Source organism: Oryza brachyantha, chromosome 5 (genome assembly GCF_000231095.2).
Source record: "Oryza brachyantha chromosome 5, ObraRS2, whole genome shotgun sequence".
NCBI classification, from domain to species: domain Eukaryota; kingdom Viridiplantae; phylum Streptophyta; class Magnoliopsida; order Poales; family Poaceae; genus Oryza; species Oryza brachyantha.
This window is the reverse complement of record NC_023167.2, coordinates 2,690,551-2,702,422: the sequence shown is the minus strand read 5'-3', so window position 1 is coordinate 2,702,422 and position 11,872 is coordinate 2,690,551. Positions and strand designations below refer to the sequence as shown.

The window sequence follows — 11,872 nt, the reverse complement described above, 5'->3', positions numbered from 1 at the left end:
ATGATTTATAATATGGGGTGGAATGCCACCGTACCTAAATGGCTGTCCAGCATTATTCACTCTTTCTTCTGATTACTGTAGCTTGGATATTTTTCAGGGCACTCAATTAACATAGTGATAGATCTATATGAAATTTGTGCATATTGTGTGGCCCTGAGCTGCAATAAATCATCAACAATCTTTCAATATATAAATTGTCCCATATAATATATGGTCCTGTACACGCACGCGAAGATGTGATGTGCCACCCAATATGGATTCTGACCACTCGAGAATATCTCCCTTAAACGCTGTTACCTCCGTAACATTTTCTTTCTTAATGAACGATTTTACTGTACTATAGTTAGGTAACGAGAGATACTGAAATTTTATCGTAATGATATCACATTTTATATTAAAATTTTGGGATCTCATGGTATTTTTTCAACAACGGTAAAATTGTCCCTTTTTAATAGTTTAGTTTTTTCAGCATTTGAATCTGCCAATTCAACGCAGCCATACAGTCAGCAATAGATATGCATAGATGATAAGGTCCCCCGAGAAAATGATGTACTATCAGCGAAGGCAGACCAGCAGAACACACCATCCATCTCCATCTCCACCACCCACAGGCTACAGTGAAAGTTAGGTGATACAAATACAATGGTCCAGCAGCCAGATCCAGACATCCAGTTGCTAGCTAGAACACTATTAGACATATCAGACAGTTTTGCTGCACTACGGAGAATTCAAGCACAAAAAAGGAAATCAAGAAACAGTACAACTTATCCAGGCTTGCGGAGAACTCCATAAACATGTGCATAATCAGCAATAAGTAGTTACAACTCAATGATAGTAAGAGTGTACCTAATGGTGTATGTATGCAAACAAATACCTAAAGCCCTATAGCAAGATGGTGGTTTGTTCACCTGTGTGAAGTCCCAGTTTCAGCTTACAAGAAGTTTGTCACCCAGCTCCTTGCGGTAGACCTGAATGAGACCTGCGCTGTCGATCGTCTGCAGCTTCTCCTTCAGTATCTTCCTGTAGTGATCGTCTTTGTCTTCCAACCTTTTCATCAGTTCAATCTAATGAGACAGAATGTGTCAAGGATATAAGAATTTGTGGGAAATGGAGCAGTTCCAGAGATCTGTGAAGATGTATATAACTCGGATTACCTGTCTCTGGAATGCCTCAAATTCATCGGAGCTCAAGGAGCCATCGCTGTTTGCATCAAGAAGATGCATGAGCTCCTTAGCATCTTTGCCCCCAGCACCAAGATCTTCCATCACCTCAGTGAGCTCCTCGATGCTGATCCTCCCATCCCCGTTTTTGTCAAGCTGGCAGAAAGCACGGTTTGTGCAGTTGCTGTACCCTTGATCACTAGCTGGTAGGTCACGAAGGCGCAGAGCTGCTAACTCTGCTGCAGCCAACATTATAGCCTTCAGCCTTTTAGCCTGTACAAAAGAATTCAATGAATGCTAATTCCAGGTCACCCAGAAATAATTTTCTAGCTATCATTTTAGGGTAAGTTCTTCTGGTCTGATATGGGTTGAACTAATTTGCCCATGCAAAACGAGGAAAGTCATTAGCGTATGATTAGTTACATATTAGTTATTTCAAAATTTAAAATGGGCTTATTTGTGGTTTTAGAGCAACTTTTCTCTAGAACTTTTTTGCAAAGGCGTAATTAATTATACGCTAATGACTTGCCTCGCTTTACGTGAGTAAATTGGTTTGTCGTAGTCTTTGAAAAGTCACAAGGAATACATGTTATTCCACTGGGTTGCATCAAACGATTACAATATGCCAGTGATGTCATATTCACAATGAATGGCATATCGTAGATATATATGAAGCTCAGCAGCATGACATTGATTTATCCAAAAGTGATATAGAACATAGTTCCAGTTAAAAGGATCATGGTCAAATAATCGATCATGTATCAACTAATAATATAAACCAAGCCACTTATTTTGTAATATCTGAAGTAATTAGGAATAGGCTAGTGACTGCTTTAGTAAAAAGCCTCTGTACAGACTACGAGACTACATATCACATGTATATCAAAGGAAGAGCAATTTTACACTAAGATTTTGGTACCTCATAGAACCTTCTCAAAAACTGTAAAATTGCCCTTTTGCTAAAAGCAAATAATTTGTGCTTTGCTATATTGTAAAAGACAAAACGTGATTATAACAAGGAAACTCACCTCTCCAGGATCTGTAAGTCCACCTTTGTAGAGAGAGTGAGATGCCTCTCCACCAACAGCAAATTTATGCATCTCCTTAGTGCGTATCTGTATCTCCATCAGTGGCCTCATGTTCCCAGGTTCACTTACATCAATGGCCACATGCAAGCTCTGATAGCCATTTTCTTTTGGCCGTGTGACATAATCTTTTGTCCTTCCTGGAACTTCTTTCCACATAGATTGAATGATTTCGTGTGTCCGGTGACAAGCCCTGGGGCCCCAGTCTATTGTACTGTCATCACACCGAGGTTCTAAGATTACCCGTAAAGCTAGTATGTCATTTACTTCTTCTGGTTTTCTCCCATCTTTTACGAGCTTTTTCATAGTACTGAAACGGCTTTTATATCGGCCTTGAATTGAGATACCTTGCACAATCTGGCTCAACTCATCATCATCTTTCAGTGCCTGAAGCAATTGCTCCTTGTACGAATCTATCAAGAGCTTGTTCTCAGCCTCTTGACTCCTCAACCATCGATCAATGTGATCATATGAATGTGGAAACAAATAACGAAATGAAAGATCCTCTAACTCCAGTGAAAGATTACCCGCTCCAACAGCATGGGCAAGTGGGGCATATATCTTCAGGACTTCAAGAGACTTTATCCGCTGCAGATAGCTTGGGAGGAAGTCGAGGTGTCTCATCATATCGAGTTTTAGAGCAAGTTCCAAGATAACTGCCCGGATGTCATAGTAAGAAAGGCAAAACTTTCTCAATGCACTTGCACTTTCATCATCAAGTACATCAAGCTTTGAAGGGGCATGCTTAAGCCTTAAACTCTCGTGCAGCAAATGAGCTGTGCTGATCCCGATCTGAGATTTTACATCCCTCATGTTTATTGCTCCTGCATCAAGTGCTTCCCTCAGTATTCCGGCCGAAATAACTTCAGCATCCATCTGCCGTCAGGATAAAAAGAAAAAAACTGGTTAGATGATATAGTTTAGTAAGACTTTCTAGCCTTGCCTAGATTCATATGGATGCTAATGAATCTAAACATATATATAAATTATATACATTCATCAATTGTTAAATTTAGACAAGGCTAGAAAGTCTTACAATATGATTGTGGTAGTAGATAAATAAAGCAGCGATGCCTAAATGTTCTATGACACAAAGCAGTGGAAGTATCCTATGAATCATCATAACCATGTAAGGAGATGGAGAGGTAGAAAATTCTCATGCACAATAGCCAAATGGCAAGAAAGGATAGCTATTTTGGAATAAGTCATGTCCATTAGCAGTGTAAGTATCTTATGAATCATCATAACAATACAAGGAAATGGACAGCTAGAAAACTCCCATGTACAAGAGCCAAATGGCAGCAAGGGATAGCTGTTTTGGAACAAATCCTGTCCATTATTAATGTCAGTTTTTTTTATAGTGGAAATTAGCATTTAGTGGTGCCAGTTGAGCTTGTGGTAATGGTAGAAATAAGGACCCCATACGGAAATTATGAAGCAAACAGACAGTAATAATTGGTAACATAAAACTGAACCGAGAATGGCAGCCCATGTGTGACTGAACTGCTGGCAGTTACAGACACAATCGACAACATGAACCGATCTTACTCTCAGAGTTTTGATTACAATGGACAGCGTTACAATTTCAAAAAAAAAAAAAACAATGGACAGCTTTTGACGAATTATCCTTTGCTAGAAAAGAGCATGTAAACACCAATTTCCATGTCACATGTCACAGCGTTTAGTTCAGGCACTTGTGTAATTCATCTGAACGCAGGGTGAAATCAATCATAGTAAAGAAAAGAAGAGTTGCCACATGATCGAACATGATATCGAGGTAGTAATATCCACAAACCATGGAAGCAGTTCGTGTGGATTGCTAAGCTTGATGAGATTAGCGAAGCTACAAAAAAATAGCTATGCATTTCACCCAATTTGGCAAATCGAGCTAGCTAACCATCGTGTAATGGACGCAATCGTCCGACTCGAGCACAGTACCACCTGGAGGTCGGCGAGGGAGGCGGCGACAGCGAGCGCCCGGGCGAGAGCCCGGCCGCCGTCGCCGTCGCGGAGGGCGGGGAGGGCCAGCTTGAGCGCGCGGAAGAGGAGGCGCGACGACGAAGACGTGGCCAGCCCCTCCCCCATACGCCCCATCAGCTCGTTGAACGCGCCCACCAGCTCTGCCACCAGCCGCCCTCCCCCCTCCGCCGGAGAAGACGACGACGACGACGACGTGGACGGAGAAGAGGCGGCCGCAGCCGCGCCGGCGGTGGCAGGGGCAGTGAGGCGGAGTAGGCCTGAGCGTCGGGGATGGTGGTGGTGCCGGCGGCCGCCGCCGCGGGCGGCGGGGACGGCGGCGGCGGCGGAGGTCGTCGCGGCGGCGGCCATGGGGTGGTGGGGCCCACTCGGCGGGATGAACTGGAGGCGACGTGGCGTGGCGGTCGCCTGTGCACTGGGAGCGGGATGCGTGAGGTGGTGCCGTGGTGGTAGCGAGGTGGCGATTGGCTGGCATGCTGCCACGTAGGAATCCATCCTTGCTGGCCAATTTCAACCACGAGTTGAGTTGTTTGCTTTTTTTTTTTCCTCACGATCGATTTTTCTTTTTCTATCAAGCAAAAGTACACCTAGAAGTTACACACTTACACAAGCTAATTTTGTATGAATTTTTTTGAGAATTAATATTATTTTAATGGAAATTTATAAAAATAGGGGTTATCCGCGGAAAATTGCAAAATTAGGGTCATGTCGAACTGCCGTAATTCGATAGGGCCTGCCCCTGTTGGATAGGCGCCCTGTTGAACTGCGGCAGTTCAACAGGTCCGGCTGGCTCAGCAGCCGAACGGGTGATGGGCCTTGTCGAACTCGATAAGCCCTAGTCGAATGCCCACCGTTCGATAAACTCCTAAATTCGCGATTTTTCTGGATGACATTTACTTTTGCGATTTTTATTAAAATAATATTAATTCTCAAAAAAATTCCATTTCAAGTGTAACTGTATTTTTTGGAGCGTCACTACTATGGTGTTGTGTTTACCTATTTAGCAATCGATATGTCTGTGACATGTGAGCACGTCAATCTAAGGATGACAAATAGTTAAATATCTTGGTATCGTTCACTCAATATAAACCTCGAACGGTAATAATTTGCATGCATTTCTATTAGTTTAAAAATCACATTGTTAAGTTAATTTTGCATCATATTCTCATCATATAGTAGAGTTCAAAGTATTTATACATTTAAAAAGTAGCGCATGAGTGTATGTTCAGTTAACCTTAATGAAATAATTAATTTAAAACAAATACAACAAGCACAAGATTAATTAAGTAATTAGCTTTTGTAAACTTGAAAAATAGATTAATTTATTTTTTAAAACAAGTTTAATATATTTTTTTAAAAATACACCATTTAATATTTCGAGGAGCGGAACAAGAGAGATTTTCTCATGTGTCACTTGACAAAACTAAGGACCGATTAACACGATTGCATAGTAGCATACCATAATAGAATTTTGCTAATGTTGATTTTGTTGACTATTTCTTTTTGTAGTTAAATCGAATGAAGTCGTAGTAGATTTTTTATTTTTAAAATATTTGTAATAAATAATTTTAATACTAAATATCATAGATAAATATTTTTATCATCTTAACTTTTTTGCCACGTCATTCTTTCTGGCGTGACAAGGCGTGACAAGACAACATAAATTATTAAAACAAGATGATACATCAAACGTGTAATAAAAATTTCAATGGCTTAATCTATTAAAACATTTAAAACATTAAAGAGTATAAATTCGTAAGAACAAACATAAAAGCGATCTTTGAATACTAGTCGTCTAGGAGAGTCTCAAATAGTGAAATTCCCTATCATCGTCTACGTAAGAGCTTAAAGGGGCCTAAAAAGGGCCCAACTTCTCAAAGGTTCCGAGAAACGGGGGCCATATCAGCTTTGGCAGCAGGGGCTGTGACTTGAAATGACTCTTTTGTCCCTGATTTAACTATCGTAGCAACAGAGTATATGCTAAATATTTAAGCAATATTTAAAAATATATACAAACATAATAAAATACAGTCTAGCATGTCTTTAAAGAAGGGTTATCATGGGTAAAAATGGATCAATTTGAACAATTTCATCACGATATAATAATAGAAGATGACAATCCACGTAACTTTTTTTGCCCGTGATGTGATAACCATTTATTGAACATGATACATCTTATGTAAAAATATATTTGTACATAATTTCTCAAATATTGCTTAAATATTTGGTGTATACTCAGCTTCTACCATGGATAAACTAGGGGCAAAAGAGCCATTTCAAGTCCTGTCAAAGCTGACGTGGCATTCAAATTAAGCAAAGTTGATAATTTATACGTAGTACTGCCTCTTCGTAAGATCATTTTTCGTTTTTTCCGTGTCCAACGTTTGACCATTCGTCTTATTTGAAAAATTTATATAAAAATTAAAAAAATTTAGTCACGCATAAAATACTATTTATGTTTTATCATCTAGTAAGAACAAAAATATTAATCGTAAATTTTTTCAAATAAAACGAATGGTCAAAATTGAACACGGAAAAAAAAATAATATTTCAGGACATAGGTAGTATAAAATAAATCTCTCTCTCTTGTGGTGTTCACGTAATTTTTTCAAAAACCCCCAGGAAGAACAGAACGCACTACCCCCAGGAAGAACAGCCGCACTCGTTCATCTCCCCTCGGCTCTGGTCGGTGGTGTCTCCCTCCCTTCCTCCACCCATCCGGCCATCGATTCCGGTGAGGATGCCGCCGAAATGGAGCAAGGCTAGGGCTGTGACGGCGGCGGGAGCTTCCTCTGCGGCGCCGAGGGTCACCCGCCTTCGATCAAGGGTGCTAGGGCTGGAGACGGCTCCCGCTGGAGGTGATCCGGGGCCGCTCCGGAAGACGAGGAAGAGGGTGCCCCCGGAGGAGAAGGAGGAGGAGGGTGGGAGTGCGAAGGCGGCGGTAGATGGAGGATCTCCGAAAATCCCAGGTTTGGATTATCTTCCCTCCTCCTCGCCGTGGTAACACAGGATGGATTATGGAGAAGAAGAAGAAAAAAAAAACTAACTTTTGCATTATACTGTATTCTTCAGCTCCTGCAGACACAGTCATTCCTTGCACCTGTAGGAGAGAGCCAAAAGACCTTCGCACCGCCAGGGATGTTGCAAGCACGCCGGACAAAGCCATGGTCAAGAAGGCCGCGCTCTCCGTTGTCGGTATTCTCGCCACCAAGCCTGGTGAGACATCACTCGCAATCCAGCTAGTCTAATTATCAGCTGGTAATCAGTACTGATTGATTCTTGCATGATCGATTCAGATGGGAAATGGACTGCATTGTGCAGTGGCATTGTTGTAAGTTGGAACGAGACAACTAGGTTGGGAACAATCGTAACTTCTTCTCATGTTGTCTGTCTCTGTGGTGAATTAATCGATCCTATACCCAAGGTAACACACAGCCAAATTTTGATCAATGATGAGACTCTTGGACTACGATAGTTAGTTAATTGTGCTATGGGATTAAGGATTTGTGCGTCCTGTGGTAGGACGTTATAGAGATTACATTGTAAAATAAACCCATGTTCTGTAGTTTCTAGTTAGCAACTGACGTTGTATAAATGGTAACTAATTACGATTAAGAATTAGCCATATAATTTTTGTTTATTCAAAGCATAAAACATTATTCATATGCGGCATACAAAAGAGGGGATAACAGAAGACATATAAAGAGTCAGTGACCGGAAGTGAAACCAAATAAAGGGAGTGAGGGGCTACACTAGTATACTACATAGGCATTCACCCAACCTGATGCAAGAACCCCTCTTCGTGAACATTTCTTTCTCTTTTGTTTCCCCCTCTCCTCCTGGCTAGTCTGGACTTGTAGACCTTTTTTCTTCCTCCTGCATTGTTCAATTCCGCCATCTTCATTCTTGTTGCTTTAGATGTGCTATTCTATCTCACAATCTTGGTTGCTTTGTATGAGACAAAATTATATGATCAAATCTCATATTTTCAGTTGCTCGTGCACTTGCCAAACAAGACCATTGTGGAGGGGCGATTGCTGTTCTTCAATGCGCACTATCGCATTCTGTTGTTGGAGGTCTTGTCAGACTCTCCATTGCACCCTGCCAATTTCGGTTCTAACCCAGAATTTGGACAGGAGGGGTTTGCTTTGGCAAGGGATGATGAGTCATCATTGTTTGCTAGGCGTGGCACTGTGTTGTGGCAGGAACCACCAAGTTATTTGAATGACATGTACCGCTTGTGTCTCAGCTGTGAAGTTGCTCAGGTAATTAGTATATTGTTGCTGTAGTTTCTTTGATTCTTTTCTGATTGGTTGCTCATTTAACTTGGTGTTAATTCTATAATGCAGTGTGGCACTGGACGATCTGTGATTGACCAGCATGGTGATGTCATTGGGATGGCATTTTGTTATCAACCGAATATCCTTCCCATCTCAATTTTGCAAACATGCATTGGGATGTGGACAAAGTTCAGGTTCATTAACAACCATCTATATTATTGCATGCTGCTACTAATCTTTTGATGTCTATAAGACTGTGATGTCTAATTTGATTTGAAATTTTGGATAATCTTTAGTTCATTGTCTTCATTGGCCTGGAACTAGAATCATGTTACCAAACCTAATTTGCATAATTGCATGTGCAGTTTTGTCATGCCCCTGTTGAAAGTAGTAAGTCCTGGTTTAAGCTGAGCTACTTACTCTATTGTCTAAGCTTGTGATGCTAAATATAGTGTAATTTGAAATAAACTACACATAATTTATTCAAGTTGGTGTAGGTGGGGCAAGAATAGCATCCGGAGGAAGATGGTAGAACCTTTTCCCCTACTATTTGCTAGCTTATATAGATAATAACATGGGAGTCACCCAGTAGAAACATTAATAACATTGACGTTTGGCTAAACTTTGGATATGTTTCACTATTAGGTACCTAAACCATGTATTATGTCCTATTTAACCATGGTGGGCTATACTTTGATACAAGATTTAGAACATGGACATATTGCCATGTAGAACTCCGTGACACAGTTTTTTTAGAATCTTTTGCTGCTTTATTAAATTAATGCCGACAAAATTGGTTGAAATAATAGTATATGATGGTATAATTTTAGGAGTATGATGATATGTCCTCAAAGACTCAACACATGTATTTTCTGAAATAAAAATAATGTGCTCTACCAGCGGTGTTGTTTTTGTCTTAATGTGTAATGTGTATAGGCTGTTTATCTCTGTTGTATATCTACCCTAGCCCAATATTGCCTCGTTATAGTACAAACGTTGATATTTGATGTGATATTACAATAGTTTTTGTGATTATTTTTTTTGCGCTTGTTTATTGTAGCCGTATTGCTCGTCCAGTGCTTGACATGGAATTAAGGGCTTTTGAACTATTAGATGTTTCTCATCAGGAGGAAGCACAATATTAGAGATGGCTTCATCGTAACTCTGGTATAACAATAACTGTGCTCATTTGACATATGTTATTAGACTATTTTAATTACTTTGATCTATTCAGGTTTATGATGATTCCATTCCTGCAAGCCTCGACATGTCACAGGGAGATATAATTGTGTCATACAATGGGCAGTATGATTTCACTCTTCATAAGGTAAAAAATATCCTGAGATATTCATATTATTCCAAGCTAAAGAAGTGTTATGTGGTCAAATTTTCGTATGCAGTTTGAGGATTTCCTTCTCTCGCTCGGCTGGGATTTACTGGCAAATGCTGATTCGAGTTGGAAAGTTGGTTTAGAGGTATATTTTGATAGTTTATGCAGTACTGCAATGTTTAATAATCTCTGTGAAATCAGCAAAAGTAACTTGGTGTTTTTCCTTTTAGCTTGAGGTATATGATCCAGTTACCCGCACTACTAGGTCTATTACCTTCACATGAGAGTTTTCTGATGCTTCTGAGAAGGTATGTACTTAGCACTTTGTATATTGTCCATAGGCTTTTTAATCTGAATTCTTGAAAATGTTTCGTGGTGTTACTTAATCCATTTTTAGGATTCTAGCTAGTTTTATTTATAGAAAAATAAAAATGTCACATGGAACATTCGGAGATCCACAAATGGATTGGCTTTATGCTCATTTTGGCGAAAGCATCATGGCACACTTATGGTGCTCAAGTTGCATGTTCCCTATGCAATGACAGTTTTGTTATCTTGTAGAAATTCATAGTTCTAAGACTATATTTCTTAATAAGGAATAAGTTGACAAACCTGTGGACTTACAGGTCTTGCTTCCCTGAGGTTCTACAGTTGAAGGATTCTGTCAAGTGAGATGACCAACTGCTGCTATGCCATGTGCTTGGTTTTTTTTTTTTTTTTTTGGGGGGGGGGGGGGGCCTGTGGTGAGGCTTTTGCGAGATTAGCTAATGCCTTTTTGATTGACCATATACAGTACGTCTGAGGGTCGGTAAATATTTTGGTGTGACCTGTAACTGGAAGGATATTGTGATGTGGGCTGTTTCACTTTGGCTTCTCTTCTTTTTTTTAGCCATGTCCAGTGGAGTTGTGGCATGGCAAATTTTTTTGGTGAGAACGGTACCAAGATACGATACTATATTGTCATGTTGGTAGTCAGGATTATAGAATCAAAATAGTAGTATTTGTGTTGATATGAACCTCACAACTGAACAAGTCGAATCCGGAATTATGGTTGGTGCTGTATTGTGGCGAAATGATTTGTTATGGTTTAAAGACACGAACTCCCTGCTCGGAGAAACATGACCAGACACATTTGTGTGATTTGATAATTTGTTGGATGTCCTGTTAATGTTTTTGATTCATACTTTTGCAGTAAACAGCTGAAAATAGGTGCAATCGTGATAGTCATATGGGCAGCGAGCGAAGCCATTTTTGCAATTTTGTTTTATCCATCCGATTTAATATTACTCCCATAATCTTGTGCATAGACATCCAGTCGATATTTTTAAGTTGTTCAACGGATCAAAAGCAGCTTGCTAAAAAAGAAAATCTAAATGACATATCGGGCTGACCATTCGGTGTTGTTCAAAGCTTACTAATTTGTTCATCATCCTACTGTTGCATCTGCTATTGTACCATGGAGCGTAGAGTGCTATTATCCCCATCTTTTCTATTATGTTTACAAGTCAAAATTAAAATTTTTAACATTAAATTTGTAGTAATTTGGTGGGGTTTCTATTGAAATTTATTTTTCAACATTGACTTTTAAATCGACAAGAGTACGTATATAAAATTTTAATTTATAAATTATTTTTGTTTGTATATATACTGTTCGATTTTCTTTTCACGAAACACCCAAATGATCGTCCCTATATTCGTGGAGGTTCGTCGAGGGAGAGAATATTTATATTATGAGAGATTGTGATATGATTATATGCATGAGAGACCCTTCTGAGATGGGTAGTTTTAAACTTAAATGCCAAGTTTTTTGAAAATTTGAGGGTGTGTTTGATTCGATGGAGCATTCACATACTTTGACGGGGTGAGCATTGGCCATAGTGCGCATGGGCATACTTTTTATTGCCCTGCAAAAGGCTGCAGACCTTGGCGAAGACACGCACGTCTTCACCTCGAGCTAGGCGGAGGCACGCCTTGGACTCCGCGTTGTGCACCGTCATCGCTGCGGCGTGCGGTCTCGGCGAGCGCGGGAGCTGCTCATCC

General features: G+C 40.1%; 1 protein-coding gene and 1 pseudogene across 2 annotated transcripts; one reads left to right on the top strand and one right to left on the bottom strand.

Moving 5' to 3' along the window:
* Positions 1-433: 433 nt before the first annotated feature.
* On the bottom strand, positions 434-4,623 carry LOC102702376 (probable GTP diphosphokinase CRSH1, chloroplastic). Of its 2 annotated transcripts, none has more exons than XM_040523877.1 (4): positions 4,187-4,623; positions 2,189-3,121; positions 1,155-1,433; positions 434-1,047 (listed from the first exon to the last, which is right to left on the bottom strand). In XM_040523877.1, exons 1-4 carry the CDS (start codon positions 4,571-4,573, stop codon positions 946-948), a joined length of 1,701 nt encoding a protein of 566 aa, XP_040379811.1. In that variant the 5' UTR covers positions 4,574-4,623; the 3' UTR covers positions 434-945. The 2 variants fall into 2 exon arrangements, with proteins under 2 accessions (XP_040379811.1, XP_006654080.3); XM_006654017.3 differs by having other exon boundaries at positions 746-1,064.
* A 2,258-nt stretch (positions 4,624-6,881) lies between these two features.
* On the top strand, positions 6,882-10,545 carry LOC102721366 (annotated as a pseudogene).
* Positions 10,546-11,872: the final 1,327 nt, after the last annotated feature.

Coding starts and splice junctions, on each gene's coding strand:
- LOC102702376 (XM_006654017.3), bottom strand. CDS start 4,573: ATGGCCGCCGCCGCGACGACCTCCGCCGCCGCCGCCGTCCCCGCCGCC. Junction 1,434..2,188: donor GACTTACAGATCCTGGAGAG/GTGAGTTTCCTT, acceptor TCTTTTGTACAG/GCTAAAAGGCTGAAGGCTAT. Junction 1,065..1,154: donor TTGAGGCATTCCAGAGACAG/GTAATCCGAGTT, acceptor CTGTCTCATTAG/ATTGAACTGATGAAAAGGTT.